Source organism: Somniosus microcephalus, chromosome 15 (assembly GCF_052327205.1).
Source record: "Somniosus microcephalus isolate GS21.2 chromosome 15, FLI_Smic_1.0, whole genome shotgun sequence".
Taxonomy (NCBI): domain Eukaryota; kingdom Metazoa; phylum Chordata; class Chondrichthyes; order Squaliformes; family Somniosidae; genus Somniosus; species Somniosus microcephalus.
Genome location: NC_141001.1, coordinates 9,056,204 through 9,079,010, shown reverse-complemented (window position 1 = coordinate 9,079,010; position 22,807 = coordinate 9,056,204). Strand labels below are relative to the sequence as shown.

Here is a 22,807-nt window from a genome sequence, read left to right as displayed (position 1 = left end):
GCTTCTCCGGCTTAGTGCCTTAAGACAGTCGTGCAGCACCTGTTTTAGCGCTCCAAGCACCTCCTGGGGCGAAGCAGGTCAATTTAGCAGTAGGTGGCGATAATTTGCGCCGGGCGCTAAATTTTGCGCCTGCTCGAGTATTACGCCCCAAACGTGGCGATACTGAATTTCTCCCCTATGTCTCCTTCCAGTGAGTGTGTCCCACGGTGTCTCCTTCCAGTGATGGTGAGCAGGATCAGTAAAAACATTCAGGGCGCGGGGTTAGATAGCCTTTCTAACCTGGCCTGTTAAAAACACTGTGTGGCAGGGCTGAGGGGAGATGGAAGGTAATCTTTCTAACTGGGGCTGGTAAAGGCACTTGGGTTTGGAGGGGGCAGCCGGCACCATGCTGCAGTAAGAGGGGGAGCCAACTTGAAAAGTGGCTCGACAGAGGGTGATGCCTCACAACATTGGCCTGGAATTTGTGGTGGGTAATAACAGAGAACGAACAGCGTTCACTGGCATTACCCCTTTGAAACTGACTGCAACTTTAGGATGTAGCAATGCGCGTCCTAATACGGAAATCCTGAAGTTGCGGTCTGTCATTCACTACTCCGACACCGGCTGCGCTGTGCACCAACCCCCAACCCCGAGCCACCAATCAGTGAAATCTGTCAAATCATGGAAACTGATGAAAACTTTGGCCTAGAAATTGAGTTTTGGCGCAGCCAGGGCTTTAGCGCCGGAAGTTAGTGCCGGAGGTAAGTCGCGCTGGTCGGGCCCAAAATTCACCAATTCTGCGCCCAAACGGCTGCCGGCGCTGCTGAGAGCTGTTTGCGCCTGAAAACTGGCGCTACGCGCTGAATATCAGCGCTATTCCGGCGCTGCGGCGCCCGCTGCGGTGCGGCAGGTTCGGGAAGTGCAGGCCTCCTCCTTCCCTTAAGGAGGAGCTGCCTGCACCCGGCCGCGGCCCGCGAAAATCTTTTTAAAAATGAGCCCGGCACCTCGGACAAGTGCCGGGCTTGCTTCTGTTCCGGGGGGGGGTGGGGGGGGGAGTCCGGGGAGGGAGCTGCGGCCAGGCGGCCGGCGGGAAAGCGGCCGGCCGCCGCGGTGCCTTTAATGCGCCGGCGCAAAGTCATGTAAGACTCTGTTGCCAGAGTCTTGGTTGCGGCTGCCACGGGCGAGGCGGCCGCAACTGAATTTCGGCGCTGGGGCCCGTCGGCATGGCAACCGGGACGCTGCGCACACCGATGACGTCATCGGTGCCGGCGCAGCGCTACCGGTCTACCGCGGCGGAAGGGCCCCAGGCAATTTCGGCGCCGGCGCCAATTGCAGCGCTAGACCCTCTAGCGCCGCAAAATCGGCGCTAAGGGCACTGAATTTCTAGGCCTTTGTCTCTTCCACGGTAACACCGCTGTTAAGCACCCATTAAAAGTTAGACCCTTTTGGATTAAATGTAACTGGGGATTTAACAGCGTATTGACTGCTAAACAAATGTTATGGCCCTGAAAAACTAATTTAATTTTGTGGAGTGTCAAATTTACCCATTTTAATAAAAATTACAATTTTTAAGAAACTTTAAAAAATGATTTTAAATCTTATTTTAAAGTTTGTTCATCTTTATTTCAGGTTTGCCTTTTCCCCATGTGAGAGCCCCAGTCTTTGTTTTGCTCTCTCTAACATTTAAAAAAAGTTAGAATCATTACCCACTTCCTGTCTGTGAGAATTCTGCATTTTGATTGGCTGCTTAGACAGCTTGTTGATGTCACCAGCTCGTGTTAGGGATTCCCCATTAACTTGCGTTGATTTCAATTACGCGTCGGAAAAGCAGAACTTCTCGCCACAGAGATCGCGAGTTCCTGGGTCAAAATCTTGGAACTCCCTTCCTAACAGCACTGTGGGAGTACCTTCACCACTCGGACTGCAGCGGTTCAAGAAGGCGGCTCACCACCACCTTCTCAAGGGCAACTAGGGATGGGCAATAAATGCTGGCCTTGCCAGCGACACCCACATCCAAGGAACAAATATATAAAATAAATATTTTTAAACTTTACCTTTGAGAAAAAAATATTAAATGGGATTGTTCGAGTCTTTGAAGGATATAAATTGGAGCACACCACCCACTGGTCGGGATTTACAACTGCATGGTTACCATTGGCGTGCAACATTACCTAACTTATCATTGCAATTATCTATCACAGCACCACTAACCTGTATACCAGGCACTGTAGAGGATGTTGTGACCCACTCTGCATTTTAATATATAATAGATGAATTTTCAAAAGGCATTTGATAAGAGCATACTAGCTAAAGAGTATAAGGAATTGAAGGTAACTTCATGAAATGGATAGGAAATTAATTGGGAGATAGGAGGCAGTTAGTTGAGAGAGAAGTTTGAGCAGCGACCAGTGGTGTCCCTCAGAAATTGTTTCTGGTGCATCATCTTCTAAATCATTAATGAATCTATGTAGTATGAATGAGCTGGATTTGGAAATAGAGGAAAATATGCCCAAGTTTCCAGATGATACCAAGACAGGAGATATAGTGAACTGTGAAGAAGACAGCAGGAAACTACAAAAGGGCATAGCTAAAGTGACTGAGCAAATGCAGATTAACATAAATTGTGAATGGCAGATGTGAGCATAATCTAAATGGGAAAGCCCCCAAGAAGACCCGTAGATATTGATAAACAAAGGAACTTAAGGATACAGGTGCATAAACAGCAAAATGGCCCTAACCAAAGTCACAGCAACGTTTTCTATGACTGTGACCATGATGTATTATCCCTCCTCAACCTTTGCAGCCTTCAACACAGTTGACCACACCATCCTCCTCTTTCATCTGTTACCAGCTCGGTGGGATTTCCCTCGCTTGGTTTCATCTTACCTACCTGATCGTACCCAGAGCATATCAGCAATGACTTTTCTTCTCACCCCTGAACTATTATCTCCGGCGACTCCTGAGCATCCAGCCTTAGTTCTCTCCTGTTCCTTATCTGCATACAGCTCATTGGTGACATTATCAGAAACAAAGGGTCAGCTTCCACATGTACATTGGGGAGACCAAACGCAGATTGGGTGACCGCTTTGCGGAACACCTCCATTCAGTCCGTAAGGGTGACCCAGAGCTTCCGGTCGCCTGTCATTTTAATTCACCGCTCCATTCCCACTCAGACCTCACTGTCTGCGGCCTCTTGCATTGTTCCACAGAAGCTCAGCGTAAACTCGAGGAACAGCACCTCGTCTTCCGATTAGGCACTTTACAGTCTTCCGGACTCAATATCAAGTTCAACAACTTCAGATCATAACCTCGGCCCCAATTATATTTTTATATTTTTTATCCACACTTTTGGTTTGTGCCTTTTCCTTTATTCTCTCTCTCTCCCACATGGCAGCTGTCTCTCACTCTGCCAGCGCATTTCACACTTCATCTAGAGCCATTGTCTGTTTCTTTACCTGTCCTATTACCATCTCGTCTCACCTTTAATATCTCTTAATGTCTCTTCTTTCATCCCCTCCCCCATTTCCCAGCCCCTAAACTGCCTTTTGTTTCATTTCCTGCCTTTTCTCTCAGTTCTGTAGAAGGGTTTTGACCCGAAACGTTGACTCTATTTCTCTTTCCACGGATGTTGCCTGGCCTGCTGAGTTTTTCCAGCATTTTCTGTTGTTATTTCAGATTTCCAGCGTCCGCTATTGTACATTGATGACACCCAGCTTTTCCATTACCTCCATTATCTCTCTTGACCCCTCAACTGCCTCTGTGTTGTCAGACTGCTTGTTCATTTCCAGTTTTGGATGGGCCTTAATTTCCTTCTGTTAAGAAGTGGGAAGACTGAATCCATCGTCTTTGGCCACAGCCACAAAACCTGTACCCTCATTCCATTTCCCTCCCCAGCCATTGTCTCAGGCTGAACCAGACTGTTTGCATCCTTGGTGTCTTACTCAACAAGGAGCTGAGCATCTGATCCCATATGCTCTCCTGTCAGTCTGAAATATTGAGCATTCTGATTTGGTAATTGTATGCTTGGGATAGGAAATGATTACGATGGCCAAAAAAGCTAGTGGAAGAAGAGAACGCTTCAGACAAGCTTGGGCCTCCTTGTCACAAGTAGCAATTTCAGAGTTCCATAAAGGCCATGCCTATCCAATGACAAAATGTTGTTCTATTATTTGGCATACTAGAAAGAAAACTTATCTCTTACTACCGGACAAAGTAGAGCCCAAGGCAATGCAGACCGCACATTTAATGAAGATAGTTTACTGCAAGTCAGATTCCACAGCCTATTACATGAGAGAAATATTGCCAGGCTGTCAATCCATTACAACATAGTTACAAGATTGAATAAATCCAAAATCAGTAGAATTCTGCCAAACCTTCTTACACTGCTTCACCTCGTTATGAGGAGTGGGCCTTTGGCGTAGCGGTAGTATCCCCGCCGCTGGGCCAGAAGGCGTAGGGTTTCGAACCCCGCTCCAGACAGTCCCGGCAAGTGGAGTCGGAGCTCCGGTTCTAAATTCTGGGTTGACATCCAGCGGGATACTTGCGTCTGTGGGTGTGGGTGGCCCCCCCGTCGTATGGGTTGTGGGAGCCCGTAAAACCCTCCCACCATAGGACTAACCACCCTAATGGCTGGTACGAAGGTGGTTACGGTCACAGAAGGAGCATTAACGCAGCCAGAAATCCTTCCACCACTTCATACAGTTCCCCAAAGGGAACAGTATGAAGACATGTACGACGACGACCTCACTATGTAACTTTATCTCAGTGTCACTACTGGGATCTCTCTTCTTATGCACGTAGAAGTTTCAATGCAGAGATATCCTATCACTTGTTGAACTGTAGTTGCTGGAAGATACGGTCAGCAATTGGAAATCAGCAACTTTCCTGCTGATATTGAGGACAATTTCTGGAAATCTCTCTGGTCTCAGCATCAACAAATAGAGTCAATTTTATGAGATGTCCTTATTGTTGTTGCTTTTGGTTATACCCATCTGTATAGACAAAATATACAAACAGCAGGCACTTTTGGAATCTACAAAGACATTTTTGTCCTATTTATTCAGTAATGTAAAACCAGAATTTTGCCCCTTTTCTATTATCAGAAGTGTACCAGAACATTAAAGGATTTATTCAGTGATCCCGTGCTTACCAGTGGAGAGCCTCACTCTGCAGAAGTGCAGGTTGGCGAACTGCCGCTACAGTATTTTAGCTCTTATTTTTGACCTGCACTCTCATCTAGCCAGGCTTCCCATTGGAAGTGCGGGATCACTGAATTTATCCATGAATTATTATCAATAATCAGAATTTCTTCATCAGTTTCTTCTTCAGCCAACAGTATTTATTGATTAAAATTAATTTGTCATGCCTATATGGAATTGCGGTTTTAGTAAAACAAATAGAAGTAATTTCTGTATATTGTTATCTGTGATCATACAAATACATAGCGATTTGTATTGTTCTTCCAGGACTTTCTAATCAAAATGACAGACGGCACTTACAAGGTCATACCTGAACATGCTGCCGATAAATTCACTGTGGTTCACAATCAGATGTACCTCATATTTTATTTTGGAAACCCTGAAAGTCTTCAGCTAATAGTTACATGGAACTTAAAGATGAATACTTACATCCAGATTGTTGGACCATCAGAGGTAATTAAACAACAATTCCTATAAGAATACATGTATTTTTGTAGGCATGAATGGGTATATCTAGAGCAGGTGTGTCAAACTCAATTTATATGGTCGGCCTGATTTTACAACCTGGCTCATGGCGGGGCCACATTAAGCAACAGTTACTTAGACTGGGGTAGAAATTAGTTTGTGTTTTGCCCATTTTTTGCCTACAAAACCCACGCCATTACCCAGTGTTCCCACACTTCTCCCGACCCCCCTCTCTCCCCCGGGGCGGATGGAACTGTTCTGCTGGCCATATGTTTGACGCCCCTGATGTAGGGGCTGGAGTATCAGGGCCTGAGGATCAGGGGTGGGACGGAAGCATGGATCGGGGCTGAAGCATCGGGGCCTGAGGATCGGGGGTGGGAGGGAAGCATGGATCGGGGCTGGAGTATCGGGGCCTGAGGATCGGGGGTGGGAGGGAAGCATGGATCGGGGCTGGCCTAAGGATCATCAGTGGGGGGGGGCGGGGGATCGGGGCTGGCCTGAGGATCATCAGTGGGGGGGGGGAACGGGGCTGGCCTGAGGATCATCAGTGGGGTGGGGGGGGGAGAGGAACGGGGCTGGCCTGAGGATCATCGGTGGGGTGGGGGGGGAAGAGGAACGGGGCTGGCCTGAGGATCATCGGTGGGGCGGGGGGGGAGAGGAACGGGGCTGGCCCGAGGATCATCAGTGGGGTGGGGGGGGGGAGAGGAACGGGGCTGGCCTGAGGATCATCGGTGGGGGGGGGGGGGGGGAGGAGAGGAACGGGGCTGGCCTGAGGATCATCGGTGGGGCGGGGGGGGAGAGGAACGGGGCTGGCCCGAGGATCATCAGTGGGGTGGGGGGGGAGAGGAACGGGGCTGGCCTGAGGATCATCAGTGGGGTGGGGGGGGGGGAGAGGAACGGGGCTGGCCTGAGGATCATCAGTGGGGGGGGGGGGGGGGAGAGGAACGGGGCTGGCCTGAGGATCATCAGTGGGGGGGGGGGGGGGGGGAGAGGAACGGGGCTGGCCTGAGGATCATCGGTGGGGGGGGGGGGGAGAGAGGAACGGGGCTGGCCTGAGGATCATCAGTGGTGGGGAGACCGGGAAGGCGAGCAGAGGGTTCTTTGGAAGGGGGATTGGAGGCCTTGTGGGGTGTCTCCGATCTCGTTGAGTGGGTGAAGCAGGGGAACTGAACCCAGGAGGTAAGTTACCTCCTGGATCCAGCAGTCCTTGCCATACTTTAGCTGACGGGTTCTCCAAGGCCTGAGAAACCCAACCAGCCACAGCTAAATTTGAAATGCTGCTTAAATCAGAGGCACGCCAGCCTCATTATAATGTTTAAATGAGCGACCCGCCTCCTGGGAGTGGCTTGGCTGCCCCGTCCAGCCTCTGTTAAAACCGGAAGTGGGCAGGTTGGAGACTGGGGCGCTAACGAGAAGCTTAAAACAACCCAATTTCTAGCCCTATATAGTCTCCACAAGGGCTATTTAGTGGTCACGCCTACCATTGATATCATGTCTGTGACAGGTAGGTTGGACACCAGTGGATGTTCTGCTGGAACACTGTCTTGTTTCACTTGCTAACAGTGGCAGGCTCTATCTGTGTGACAGCGATCACACTGGGAGCCTGTCCTGCGTAACTAATGAGTCTCAACCTAGGAGAATGAGTCAGGGTCATATTGGTCAGTGGGATGGCCAGAAGTCCTGTCCCGACCCTCTTCTAGCAGCTAACTCATCCAGGAGGAAAATGTGCCCAAAATGCAATATCTTAAAGTTTGGACATTAGCTTTTGCAATTTTATAGGGAGAATTACCTTTTAGTTGTTTCTCCCCATGGCAGTTGTTTCACTCTGAGCATGTGTGGAGAATGTAACTACACCCAAAAGTGAGAAAACCCAAAAGGCGGCTAATTTTTTCGCTCACTCAGTCATCATTGGAATCTGTATTATTAGCACTCCATTTATCTGCCAGAACCCTTCACGAAATGCTGTCTGCATAGACAGACCCCCTAACACAAACCCTCTCATGTCTGACAGAAATCAATCTCAGCCCAGCAAAAGAATAAATTCACTTTAAGTTATTTGTGTTGTACTTTTCTTTTTTGAAAATCCTGGGCTATTACCATGTGATATAAATAAGATCACTACGCGGAGAGAGGCAATTACCTGCCATTATCCAGTAGTGGGGTTCCCGTCTATTAATGGCAGATAATTGACTCTCCGCATTATAATGCTAATTCATGTATTTGAATTCAAAAGGCATGCATGCTCATTAACATGTTAGCATTAAAAGGGAATAACATTCTTACATGTTGTCAGCTTTCAGTTTGTGGACTGTGCGGCAATGCCAATGGTAATATAAAGGATGAATTGATAACTCGGAGCCACTACTCAGCTTTCACTTTAATGAGCTTTATAAATTCCTGGAAAGAAAATCCCATGTGTGATGATGTGACTGAAGTTGTATATCCATGTTCCAAAAATCCATATCGTAAGTCCTGGGCAGAAAAACGCTGTAAAATAATTCACAGTGATGTGTTTCAGCCATGCCACAAACTGGTAAGTATGTTCAACAATCAGAAATCTCATTATTAAAATAGGTTAATCAAGTGTCACGGATAAGCATTGAACTAAAACCAGAAATCCAAAATCAAAATGAAACTGCCTAGTTTGGAGAATTTAACAGAGAAAATATATTTAAACATTTTTCATTTAAGAATGTTTCTTCTGTTTTGATAAAGTCTACAGCAATAGATAAGCTCAAGGAAAGTTAGGAGTGAAAAGAAGAAAAGACGGGCAGATGTTGTTATTTGAAAGATAATTAGGTTGTGTAAAAAGGTATCAGGGAAGACCATTGAAGCGCATAACATTAGTTAGGGTTAGGAAGCAACGAGCTGGATTTCTGGTGAAAGTGCAGGATACATTTAGAAGGCAGGTCGGTGGATTCATCTATTAAAAAGGAACAGGTTATTTGGGCCAAATGGCTTTTTTCACCCTAAAAATTCTGATGGGGTTAAATTTTATGAAGTAAACTTTGCGCATCAGGGGCACATATCGGAAATTCAGGTGCAGAGAGCATTGCACCTGAGTTATGATCTGCATGGCTTTCCATCTATCAATATTAAATACAAGAGAGCATTTTCAAAATCATTTCTGGGTAACCTAATTCTGTATTTATGGTACTGGACAAGCAACCTAGAGATGGTAAATTCAAAACCCACCGTGGCAATTTGTGAAATTGAATTTAATGATTCTGGTAAATTGTGGGCTCGTACCAGAGTAGAAAACATGGCATGAAAGTTGCGGGATTGTTGTAAAAACCCAGTTAATTCACTCATTTCCTAAAGGCAAAGGAACCCACAACCCATACCAGGCCTGGCCAACATATGACTCTAGTGCTAGACTACATGTTTGACTTTTAATGCCCCTTGAAGTGCCCTAGCAAGTCTCTCAATTAAAAACAATAAGAATATGAAAAATAGGAGCAGGAGTAATCCATTCGGCCCTTCGAGCCTGCTCCGCCATTCAATAAGATCATGGCTGATCTTCTACCTCAACTCCACCTTCCCGTACTATCCCCATATCCCTTGATCCCCTTAGTATCCAAAAATCCATTGATCTCGGTCTTGAATATAATCAGTGACTGAGCATCCACAGCCCTCTGAGGTAGTGAATTCCAAAATTCACCACCTTCTGAGTGAAGAAATTTCTCCTCATCTAAGTTCTAAATGGCCGACGCCTTATTCTGAGAATGTGGCCCCTGGTTCTAGACTTCCCAGCCAGGGGAAACATCCTCCCTGCATCTACCCCACCAAGCCCTGTAAGGATTTTGCATGTTTCAATGGAGTGGGCCTTTGGCGTAGCGGTAGCATCCCCGCCGCTGGGCCAGAAGGTGTAGGGTTTCAAACCCCGCTCCAGGCAGTCCGGCAAGTGGAGTCGGAGCTCCGGCTCTAAATTCTGGGTTGACATCCAGCGGGATACTTGCGTCCGTGGGTATGGATGGCCACCCCCTCGTATGGGTTGTGGGAGCTCGTAAAACCCGACCGACATAGGACTAACCACCCTAATGGCTGGTACGAAGATGGTTTCGGTCACGGAAGGAGCGTTAATCGTGGCCAGAAATCCTTCCACCACTTCATACAGTTCCCCAAAGGGAACAGTGTGAAGACACGGATGACGACCTCTCATTCTTCTAAACTCTAGAGAATATAGGCCCAGTCTACTCAATCTCTCCTCATAGGACAATACCCCCATCCCAGGAATCAGTCTGGTGAACCTTCATTGCACTCCCTCCATAGCAAGTATATCCTTCCTTAGGTAAGGTGACCAAAACTGTACACAATATTTCAGGTGTGGTCTCACCAGAGTCCTATATAATTACAGTAAGACATCTTTACTTTTATACTCAAATCCTCTTGTAATAATGGCCAACATACCATTTGCTTTCTTAATTGCATGCTGTACCTGCATGTTAACTTTCAGTGATTTGTGTACAAAGACACCCAGGTCCCTCTGAACACCAACATTTCCCAATCTCTCACCATTTAAAAAATACTCTGCTTTTCTATTTTTCCTACCAAAGTGGATAACTTCACATTTTGGTATGGTATGCTGGCCTTCATTACAAGAGGATTTGAGTACAGGAGTAAAGAAGTCTTACTCCAGTTATATAGGGCCTTGATGAGACCACACCTGGAGTACTGTGTACAATTTTGGTCTCCTTACCTAAGGAAGGATATACTTGCCATAGAGGGAGTGCAACAAAGGTTCACAAGATTGATTCCTGGGATGGCGGGACTGTCGTATGAGAAGCGATTGAGTAAATGAGGCCTGTATTCTCTTGAATTCAGAAGAATGAGAGAGGATCTCATTGAAGCATACAAAATTATTACAGGGCTTGATAGGGTGGATGCTGGGAGAATGTTTCCCTTGGCTGGGGTGTCTAGAACCAGGGGCCACAGCCTCAGGATAAAGGGTAGGCCATTCAGGACTGAGTGAGAAGAAATTTCTTCACGCAGATGGTGGTGAATCTTTGGAATTCTCTACCCCAGAGGGCGGTGGAGGCTCAGTCATTGAGTATATTCAAAACAGAAGTCGATAGATTTCTGACTAGTAAGGACATCAAGGGATTTGGCGATAGGGCCGATGAATGGAGTTGAGGCAGAAGATCAGCCATTATCTCATTGAATGGTGGAGCAGGCTCAAAGGGCTGAATGGCCTACTCATGCTCCTATTTCTTATGTTCTTATTTCTCCACATTATATTCCATTTGCCATGTTCTTGCCCACTCACTTAGTCTGTCTATAGCCCCTTGATGCCTCTTTACATCCTCCTCACAACTACATTCCCACCTAGCTTTGTATCATCAGCAAACTTGGATATATTAGACTTGGTCCTCTCATCCAAATCATTGATATAGTTTGTAAAAAGCTGAGGTCCAAGAACTGATCCTTGCGGTACCCCACTAGTTATAGCCTGCCAACCCGAAAATGACCCTGTTTTCTGTCCGTTAACCAGTCCTCAATCCATACTAATATATTACCCCCCATCCCACAAGCCCTAATTTTGTGTAATAACCTCTTGTGTGGCACCTTATTGAATGCTTTCTGAAATTCCAAATACACTACATCCACTGGTTCCCCCTTATCTACCCTGCTAGGTACAATCACAAAAAACTGAGATTTTCAAACATGATTTCCCTTTCATAAAACCATGTTGACTCTGCGCAATTATGTTCTGATTTTCTAAGTGCCCTGTTACCACGTTTCCCTACTACTGTTTCAGGCTAACTGGTCTATAGTTCCCTGTTTTCTCTCTCCCTTCTTTCTTGAATAGCAGGGTTACATTTGCTACCTTCTAATCCACAGGGACTGTTTTAGAATCTAGGGAATTCTGAAAGATCAAAACCATTGCATCCACTATCTCTGTAGCCACCTCATTTAAAACCCTAGGATGTAGGCCATCAGGTCCAGGGGATTTGTCAGCTTTTAGTCCCATTAATTTCTCCAGTACTATTTCTTTACTAATACAAATTTCTTGCATTCGACCTTTGGTTCCCCGCTATTTCTGAAAAAAATTTTTGTGTCTTATTCCGTGAAGACAGCAAGTATTTGTTTAATGTCTCTGCCATTTCCTTATTCCCCATTATAATTTCTCCCGTCTCTGCCTGTAAGTGACCCATGTTTACTTTTGCTAATCTCTTCCTTTTTACATACCTATAGAAGCTTTTACAATTTTTTTTGTCTCTTGCTAGTTTATTCTCATATTCCATTTGCTCTCTCTTCATCAATTTCTTGGTCCTCCTTTGCTGAATTCTACAATCCTCAGGATTATTACTCTTTTTGGCAACATATTAAGCCTCTTCCTTTAATCTAATACTATCTTTAACTACTTGTTAACCACGGCTGGACCATTTTTCCAGTGGGGGTTTTGTTCCTTAAGGTAATGTATATTCGTTATGAATTATGAATTATTTCTTTAAATGTTTGCCATTGCTTATCTACTGTCATATCTTTTAATCTAGTTTCCCAACCTATCTTAGCCAGCTCACCTCATACCTATGTAGTTTGCTTTGATCAGATTTAAGGCCCTAGTTTTGGCTTAACTAAATCACTCAAACTCAACATGAAATTCTATCATTTTATGATCACTGCTCCCCAGAGGCTCCTTTACTGCAAGATTATTAATTAACCCTGTCTCATTGCACAATACTAAATCTAAAATAGCCTGTTCCCTCGTTGGTTCCTCGACATACTGATCTAGAAAACTATCTTGAATGCATTCCATGAACTCATCTTCTGCACTATTACTGCATCTTTGATTTGCCCAGTCTATATGAAAATTAAAGTCCCCCATGATTATTGTATTACCCTTGTTACATGCAACCCTAATTTCCTGAAATATGCTGTGCCGACATTACATCTACTGTTAGGGGCCTATAAACTACACCCACCTTGTTGTTTCTTAGCTCCTCCCAAAGTGATTCTACATCTTGATTTTCCGAGCTAAGATCCTTTCTCCCTACTGTCTTTATCCCATCCTTTATTATCAGGGCTACCCCTCCTCCTTTTCCATTTTGCCTATCTCTTCTAAAAGTCAAGTATCCTGGAATATTTAGTTCCCAACCTTGGTCACTCTGCAACCACGTCTCCGTAATGGCTATTAGACCAAACCTGTTTATTTCTATCTGTGCTATTAATTCATCTATTTTGTTGCGAATGCTTTGTGCATTCAGATAGAGTGCCTTTAGCTTTAACTTTTTGCTATTTTTCCCTGAAGCCACCTCAGTCTCTGATGCCCTATTACCTTTGTTACTCTCTCTGTCCCTTCCTGACACACTCTGCTTAGTTTTACCTAAAGTGCGACTCTGCTCTCGAGCCTTGACATTCCTACAACTGCTTTTAAATTGACCCTTTCCTGAATCCTCCCCCCCCCCCGCCCCCCCCGCCACCTCCATTAGTTTAAAGCCCTATCACTTCAAGAGGATGATCCATTACTACCTTCTCAGGGTAACAAGAGATTGGCAATCAGTGCAGCTTTGCCAAGGAAGAAATGAGAATAACAGAATGAAATAGTGTGCACAGCGCTGTATACTCTCCCTCTGTGATGCACCACCAGGCTTACTGTGAAGTGCTGGTAAGTTGTTTTGTAAAACAGTTATGTAGAGGGTGAGAACACTTACCTTGCTAACCAAGCCCAGCAAATTTCTTTTCCATCTACTCCCAAGTTCAGGCCACAGGTGACACAGAATTAACTCTGCAGTCTCCTTCCAGGCTGCTGTGGCAGCACTTTCCACCAGAGGATGTCCCTCTGCTTCGAAAAGATGCATCCTTCCTTGTGGTACCTCCTGCAGAAGCACCTCCAAAGTAACATTTGGAATGGTGCTGTTCTGCCTTTGCACCTTGCCTCTGCCATTTTTTTTTAACATTTGGAGCCAGTTCCTTTTTAAGGGTGAGCACCAGGCCTGCAAAAGCTTCTGATGCCAGACACTTGTCCCTCTGACACTTCTGTGTCATATCCTGGAAATGTATTTAAATGAGCTGACCTTGCATTTTTGCACAAGATCAGCACAATGTGCTACAGGTGCATATAGCACCCAAGGTGCCTCCGTGCCAGGGCTGCATTTTCGAGCCCATAAAGAGGCTAGCACTTCAAGCAATATGATTGGCTCCACACCATTTTCAGAGTCTGATTTAGGGCAAATCAACATGTCTTTGGACAGACAACACAATAGTAGTTCTAGGTGAGTCCTCTGTCAAAACTCAGTGATGATTGCCCACTGATATATGGACAATATGATCATACCTCTGCTTCAGAACATAGCCAAGTGGGCAGCCAAGAATGAAGACGACAGTAAATACCTGCCTTAAAATAACACGAGCAGGAATATAGTGCAGGTACCTTTAATTGACCACAAGGCTTCTGAGCCAAATAGAATACATTCTAGGATCTTCAAGGAATTAAAGGAGAACCAATGATGCTTTGGCTGATATTTTTCAGATGGCCAACAATACTGTAACACCCGCTCCCCTTCCCCCACACCTTCCCATGCAAGTGCAGGAGATGCAGCACCTGCCCTTTTAACTCCTTCCTTCCCACTGTCCAGGTCCCCAAACACTCCTTCCAGGTGAAATGACAATTCACGTACTTCTTCCGACTTAGTATGTAGTCGCTGCTCACAATGCGGTAAGAACATAAGAATTAGGAGCATGAGTCGGCCATTTGGCCTCTTGGGCCTGCTCTGTCATTCGGTAAGATCATGGCTGATCTTCTACCTCATCTCCACTTTCCTGCACTATCCCTTGATTCCATTAATATCCAAAAATCTATCGATCTCGGTCTTGAATATGCTCAATGACTGAGCATCCACAGCCCTCTGAGGTAGAGAATTCCAAAATTCACCGCCCTCTGAGTGAAGCAATTTCTCCTCATCTCAGTCCTAAATGGCCAACCCCTTATTCTGAGAATGTGGCCCCTGGTTCTAAACTTCCCAGCCAGGGGAAACATCCTCCCTGCATCTACCCTGTCAAGCCCTGTAAGAATGTTGCATGTTTCAATGAGATCACCTCTCATTCTTCTAAACTCTAGAGAATATAGGCCTAGTCTACTCAACCTCTCCTCATAGGACAATCCCCCCATCCCAGGAATCAGTCTGGTGAACCTTCGTTGCACTCCCTCTATGGCAAGTATATCCTTCCTTAGGTAAGGAGACCAAAACTGTCCACAATACTCCAGGTGTGGTCTCACCACGGCCCTATATAATTGCAGTAAGACATCTTACTCTTATATTCCAATCCTCTTGTAATAAAGGCCAACATACCATTTGCTTTCTTAATTGCTTGCTGTACCCGCATGTTAACTTCCCTTTCATAAATCCATGTTGACTCGGCCCAATCCTATGATTATTTTCTAAGTGCCCTGTTACCACGTCCTTAATAATAGATTCTAGCATTTTCCCTCCTACTCATGTCAGGCTAACTGGTCTGTAGTTCTCTGTTTTCTTTCTCCCTCCTTTCTTAAAAAGTGGGGTTACATTGGAGAGACCAAATGCAGATTGGGCAAGTACTTTGCTAAACACCTCCGTTCAGTCTGACCCTGAGCTTCTGGTCACTTTAATTCTGCATCCCACTTTGACCTCTCTACATGGTTCCAGTGAAGCTCAACGCAAGCTCGAGGAACAGCGCCTTATCTTTCAATTAGGCACTTTACAGCCTTGTGGCCTCAACATTGATTTCAACAACTTTAGATTAGAATCACTGCTCCCATTTTTTTCAGACAGCAGGTGCTGGTAATGGTTCTGCTATAATCACTTACACCTCCTCTGGACCCATCTTTTGTTTCTTTTCTTGCCCCATTACCACCCACTTTTGCCTTGCACCATCATCCCTTTTGTCATTTAATCGCTCCTGCCCTCCACCCCATCATAGACCTTCCCTTTTATTCTTTCCAGTACCCCTCCCCCGTCCCCGCCGTTAACTCTGTTCCTCTCCACAGATGTTGCCTGACCTGCTGAGTGTTTTCAGCACTTTCTGATTGTAAAACTGCAATAGTACCTGATAACAAATTAATTCCAATATTCAAAAAAAGAGTAAGTCATGAACCTGGTAAATACAGGTCAGATATCATAGCATCCCTACTGGGAAGAATGCAAAACAATCTCCTAGAAAATTCTATATGATCATCTAAAGAATATAGCTATCCTATGGAACACTCAGGATGGTTTTAGAAGTAATACCTAACAAACCTACTGGATTTCTTTGGATGAGCTGAGAAATGGTTGAGGCTAATTCAGCAGATGTAGTTCACTTGGATTTTTAAAAAGTGTTTGACAACACTCACGTGAAATTCATCGGAAAAGTTATAATTCATAAAAATGTATGTCTAGATGAATTAATAATTAGATTAGCAACAGAAGATGGTGATAATTGTGAAAATGCCCTGCCTGAAAAAAAAGTAACCAGGGTGTGTGTTCCACAGGGATCTGCTCGGGAATTCCTGCTGTTTTACAATATTTCTGAGTGTTACAATGGATAGCGAATCAACTGAATCGCGTTAATCATGAATAAGCCTTTGTGTGGGAACGAGCATTTGAAAAAGCGGCCCTCGGGCTTCTAGCTGTATTATTAAATATTACTGAAAATTGTAAAGGAAAAGCACCAGTTTTGTTAGATATTCATGGCAGTGATTCTGGATTAAAACAAATGTTACTATTTATAGTGATGACACTAAAGGAGATGGAATAATACAACTTAATTATTGTCATCCAGTTTTGTAGAGAAAACTCAGGATTCCTAAAATGTAACAAATGGGCTACTTAAAATGTTATTTGTGTTCTAGCTCCACTGGCTTCCCTACTATGATAAATGTATCAGAGATGCATGTGGTTGTGAACTAGTTGGGGATTGCGACTGTCTCTGTGACGCTGTTGCAGCCTTTGCTAAAGCATGCTTAGATGCTGGAGTCTGCATTGACTGGAGAACCCCTGACTTTTGTCGTAAGTTTTACCAACAGCATTGTAAAGCCTTGTGATATAAACAAATCTGCTATTAATGTTGTAGTGAACAGTGAAACTAAGTGTTAATATGCCACATGTTGGGCTTACAAGTAGTTATTTTTGTGTTAAATTAATTTAGGACATTTTGTATTGATAACACATTATACTGGAATTTATGGATATATTTATTCTCCTACCTGTATACAATTCAAGAAGAATATCCCGAGTTTTTAAAAATTGTGTTTATACGAGTGTTTTTTAAAAAACTTTTATGCAGCTTTTCTTTTACAAAAGTATCAATTAATGGTCCAGAAATTCGGGTCGGGGGCTTCCCGCGGGTGCAAGCCCCCGACCTGCACTTACCTAGCGCGCCAGCCGTTGAGCTGTGGGCCTGCGTGGGATTCCGATCCTGGGCCTGCTCCAACTGCCGGCGCGCAGTGCTTGCGTATCCCGGGGCGCAGTTAGTTCGAAGCGTCCCCTGGGATCACGTGGGCCATAGAGAGCCAATCGTATCAGGGAATCTCTATTCATAGATTTGACAGGAAGACCTGTCAAATCTATGATTAGAGTTCAGCCCCAAAACATAAATAAAACTTCAAATAAATTAAAATAAAAACATCACATTTTTAACATAACTATAAATTATATAAAATAATTATTTTACACAATAATTTAAATTTTTGAAAAAATTAATTACAGTTTTTAGCGGGGCTAAAAATAAACTTACCTTTCTTTAAAGTATTTAAAAATAATAAACCTGTGGAAAAAATGTTTTAATTTTACTTAATTCACCACTTACCTTGTTAAAAGCAGGCCTTGCGACTGCTTTTTAAAAGCGTAGTTCCTGGAGACTTACCCTCCCGGAGAAATCTGGAAAAAGAACAGAAGTTCCAGGCGCACGCGCTGCCTCGCCGGTGCACGCGTTCAACCTGTGAACCCCTTCCTTTAAGGGAACGGAAGTTCCAGTTTCCCGCGCATGCGCAGTGCATGCACAAAACCGGCACTTTCGTTGGGCCTACGCGTGGGTACCCAGCGCGTACTCACCCGTGGGGACCCGAATTGCTGGCCCATTATAAAATAGATTTCCTAATGAAAATCCCTTGCATCTTGTGGTATGAAGAGGATGAGGAAGAGGAAATGGAAAAGGCTAGATTGGAGGAACTTAGTGAGGCATCACAGAAGGTGCTTGATTCCAACCCATTTATGCCTCTCCAGAAGGGTTACAGACCGAGAAGATCTTGCTTGGATATCTCTGCCCGTCAGTGCCTCAGAAGTCCACAGTTCCCCCGAAGCTATTGGTGGAATTATGCCACCTGCGAGCTGAAGACAGGCAGCCCAACTCCACCAGGAAAACAGCATTATCTGCTGCAGTAAAAATGACCACATACTTGAATGTTTTGCCAGTGGATCTTTCAGTGAAGGCTTGGGTGACCTTTCTCATAGTAGCCAGTTGAAGCCTGTATAAAGAAGGTTACTTATGCTTTGTTCAGGTGGTCCTCGCAGTTCATTAGTTTCTCAATGAAATCTGTAAAACAAAGAGAGCGAGCAATCTGATGCTATAGACTGCTAGTGATCCCACAGTACAGGGAGCAATTGACAATATAGATGTGGCCTTGGAAGTCCTTTATGACAAGCCCCTCAATTTCACAGGAAAGGGTTTCATTCTATCAACGTCCAGCTAGTGTATGATGCCAATCACCTTATCCTGCATGTTAATGCTGCCCCCCAGGAAGCTGCCATGGTATTTAACCATGAGAGAATCCTCCTCCAGTTGTGTTTTCTTGCTATTGGTTGTCTGCAACTCTTTCCTTTGCAGAGACAGAATACAGTAATGTAGGTATCTGTGTGGCCATTACACTTCTCTTCACCCAGGTGTATGTATCCATACCAAGATTATGAAGCTTGCAGGTGCAGGCTCCCTGTAAACAGCTCTTCAAAATTAGCACAACTTCCTTGTGAAAGGCAATGCGAGTTTAGACAATGGTACAGAGTTAACAAGATGCATTACTGATTTCAGAGGTTGCTTATGAATAGTGTAGGCTTCCTTGCACCCATTTAGTGACAGAAAGGACATGAAAGGTAAGGAGGTAAGTTATGCCTCTGTCATTCTTATAGCATATCCATAGGGAATAGAGCAATTGCTTATCTTGGCCAACCTTATGAACTCATTAAACCCCTTTCAGCACTGTGTAGTGGGTTATGGTGTGGTAAGGTTGTACTGACTGTCTCTGTCACCTCCCGCTACAATGTTTGTACAATCCTCTTAATTCTCAGTTCCAAAAAGTCCATCCTTGCTAGCTCCCGTTGGATTTAAACATCCACGGCTGCATCAAATGCCCTGGGCTTTCATGCTGCTGCTGCACGCCCTCCCCCCCAAAGCTGCTCCTCCTTCAGCCATTTTGCAGTCTTTCATTTCCTGTTCTGTTGCTCTAGAATTCATAGATCTCCATGCCAACTCTTATTATTAAACATGCAGTATGTATTCCAGTGCTCAAGAATTTATTTTCTAATTCCCCTTCCCTTATCTCCAGAAAGTGAACCTTTGTGTTGGGTACAGCTCCACAGATCCAAGCTGTACTGCAGCTATTCTTCATTAGTGACCTTGGTCAAACTGTGTTTTGGAACTCGCTGTCCAAGGAGTGTATTACAGTCGGGTTTGGTGCTGCCTTCACCCATAGGCCAGACATGTAATTACCAGCAGGTCTCAGAAGCAGGCACCTTGACTGACTTTTCTCCTTTATAGCCCAGGGACAGTGAGGCCAATTATAGTGCTCCCATCATCATCCCAGTTGAGATCAATTAACAAAGCACATTCCTGGCATCAAATTCTGAATCTTCTTGGTTGCTGTGGTTCAGTATATGACACATTTGCCTATCGAATTTATCAGGGGAGAAAAGAGTGAACATTTTCCCAAGGACCAATCTACTTTAGAGCATAAAGAAAACATGGAGAAATTATTATTTCTCCCATTAAGTTTGCTTCTTCCACAGTCCAATCTATCCTATCATGGTCTCTTCTCTACCTGTTCATTCGCTTGACTGAAAATGTTTCCCTGGCCCCTCTGTTATTAATGCTACATCACGGCTTATCTATCCTTTTCCAAATCTCAATATTCATGGTCGGCACAGGTGGGAAACAGCCAGTCCAAGCACTACTTAAAGGAACACTCAGCTGCTATAATTTAGATTGCTGGAATCATTTGGTAGACATTTCTTTGTAGTATTTGGCAGCAGCATCGTGTTATCTTTTATTGTAGTTGCTGCACAACCTTCAGGAAGCTCAAGGTGATACTGGCTACATCGGAAGATGGGAATCCTTTTGGCTAATCCATTCTTGCTAAAGAGGAGAAACAGCAACAGGAAGAAGGACCACATAGAACTGCAGCTGGAGCTACAGATTAGGAGAAGAGCTTGCAGATATCCTTACCTTCCAAATTGGGTGGATCGTCTCAGAGTCCCCTATCTCCAGTTCTCTGAGGAGCAGTATATAAGGGGATGGCACCTTTCCAGGGCAGCTGTCACAGACACACCACACAGGGAGGAGGACCATCATGCTGGCAACTGTTTACCTACTTCCCAAATGTACAGGCATGCCATTGTTTTTCCTGACCACTCTATTGTTACCATGCTAACGTGTTTGCCCTGTAGCCTTTGCATGTAACAGATGCCAGCAACTGCAGGCAGGAGGGGACCTAGCAAGCATAAGAGTCATGGCTCTCTTTCCCCCAGAAATATCGAGCCCTGCAGATTGTTAAAGGCCAAGCTTTGTTGACAAATAAATGGGCAAAAAGATTAGGCTAATTCAGGAAAAGCTCTGGAAAATTCCTCTCCAACTCCCTCAGGCAGTCAAGCACTGCAGGAGATCACAATAGCCCATGACTCATTGTATCCTCAATTAGCAACTTACAACCAGAACTTGAAATTTCTTCTTTGAATATCATACTCAGATAGCAGCCTTTTATAAGCACAGTCCAGTGGCATTGCAGACTCCTACAGCATAGAATAGAAAGGGATTCCACACCCTCAATGTTCAAATTGTGTTCAACTACAACAAGTCTGTTTGCAACCTTGCAGTCATATTTGATCATGAATTGAGCTTCCTACCTCATATCATTAAGACTGCCCCTTTACCACCTTCATAATATCGCCTGTCTCCACCCTTACCTCAACGTATCTGCTGCTGAAACCCTCATCCATTCCTTTATCACCTCTAGACTTGACTATTCCAATGCACTCCTGGCCCTAGTTCTACCCTCCATAAACCTGAGGTCATCCAAAACTCTGCCGCCCGTGTGCTAACTTGCACCAAGTCCCGCTCACCCATCTCCCCTGTGCTTGCTGACCTACATTGGCTCCTAGTTAAGCAATGCCTCGATTTTAAAATTCTCATCCTGGTTTTCAAATCCCTCCATGGCCTTGCCCTTCCTTATCTCTTGTAATCTCCTTCAGCCCTATAATCCCCCTAGACCTTTACGCTCCACCTTTCTGACCTTTTGAACATCCCTGATTTTAAATGCTCCACCATTGGTGGTCGTGCCTTCAGCTGCCTAGGTCCTAAGCTCTGGAATTCCCTCCCTAAATCTCTCCGCCTCTCCACTTCTCTTTCCTTGTTTAAGACGCTCCTTAAAGCCTACCTCTTCGACCAAGCTTTTGGTCATTTGCCCTAACATCTCCTTATATGGCGCAGTATCAATTTTTTTTATATAACACTCCTGTGAAGCACCTTGGGACGTTGTATTATGTTAAAGGCGCTATATAAATATAAGTTGTTGTTGCATGTGTGTTTCTTCAGTCTCGCCAAGGCATGCCAAGTGAGATTTTGGTGAGATGAGATTTGATACGAGACATTAAGCTTTTTCATTTCCTACCAGATGAACATAGAGAACAGATATGTTCAGATTAATTTATTTCCATCAGTACAACTTCACAAAATAAAATAAAAATATTGAACATGCTATGCTAACCCACTTCAACAAAATTATAATGAAGTACAATATTGTTATTATTATATTGCACTTTCATTAGGAACCGATTCAGGCGGCTAAATTTGATAGCCCCCGAAAATGGGTGCAGGTATCACGATCTGCGATTAGCCTGCGCCTGGTGAATCTGATGCAGGCAGCGTGTAAACATCGTGTTGCCTGCATATTTAAATGATGGCTATGTTTATTTGCAACAGCAGTGCGTTGGACCAGATTTATGGTTGTTCCCCTTGGAGGGCAAGACACACCCAACAGTTTGATAGCAAAATACTGCAGATGCTGGAAATCCGAAATAACAACAGAAAATGCTGGAAAAACTCAGCAGGCCAGGCAACATCCGTGGAGAGAAATTAGAGTTGACGTTTCGGGTCTAACCCTTTTTCAAACTGGAAAGGAAATAAAATAGATCGAAGGCAGGGCTGCGATAGAACAAAAGAAGTAAAAGAGACATTAAGAGGTATTCAAAACCAGACGAGATGGTAATAGGACAGTGGAGACAAAAGACGGCAAGATTAGGTGTGAAGTGTACTGGCAGGATGGGAGACAGCTGCCGTGTGGGAGAGAGGAAAAAAAAAGGAAAGGTGGGGGAAGGGAAGATCCAAAACAAAGGGGTGGAAAAAAAATATAAGTAAAAATGTAATAGGGGCCGAGGTTATGATCTGAAATTGTTGAACTCGATATTGAGTCCGGAAGGCTGCAAAGTGCCTAATCGGAAGATGAGTTGCTGTTCCTCGAGTTTACGTTGAGCTTCCGTGGAACAATGCAAGAGGCCAAGGACGGTGAGGTCCGAGTGGGAATGGAGCGGTGAATTAAAATGACAGGCGACCGGAAGCTCGGGGTCACCCTTACGGACTCCCAACAGTTTGTCTGCAATGTGTAATTTGATCCAGTCTTGTAAGGCAGCCTACAGAAAGTAGAGCCTTCGTTAGCTTTGTGAAGATCCTCTGTTATCTAGTCTTGACAAAGGGTTTGACCTGAAACGTTGACTCTTTTTTCTCTTCACGGATGTTGCCTGGCCTGCTGAGTTTTTCCAGCATTTTCTGTTGTTATCTCTGTTATCTAATGTTCTGCAATGGTAATTATAGTTGTCCTTGGGTGGTAAAATTAAAAGACTTTGGCCTAGGAATTGGATTAGCCTCGAAAACTGCTGGTGTCACAGGCCAGCGCTGTTTGCCTACGTCCATTCAAATTGGTGCAGGCAGCATGCAAAATTCGT

At 44.6% G+C, this 22,807-nt stretch overlaps 1 protein-coding gene across 1 annotated transcript in view; it reads left to right on the top strand.

Annotated features, from left to right (window-relative positions):
* The first annotated feature begins 2,451 nt into the window (after window positions 1-2,451).
* LOC147106536 (mucin-6-like) overlaps window positions 2,452-22,807 on the top strand; it is a 35,091-nt gene continuing 14,735 nt past the window's right edge. Inside the window, exons 1-4 of the mRNA XM_086008470.1 lie at window positions 2,452-2,571; window positions 5,445-5,630; window positions 7,876-8,175; window positions 16,453-16,609. Of these exons, the coding sequence (XP_085864596.1) occupies window positions 2,452-2,571; window positions 5,445-5,630; window positions 7,876-8,175; window positions 16,453-16,609 (763 nt within the window). The remainder of the gene's footprint in view (window positions 2,572-5,444; window positions 5,631-7,875; window positions 8,176-16,452; window positions 16,610-22,807) is intronic.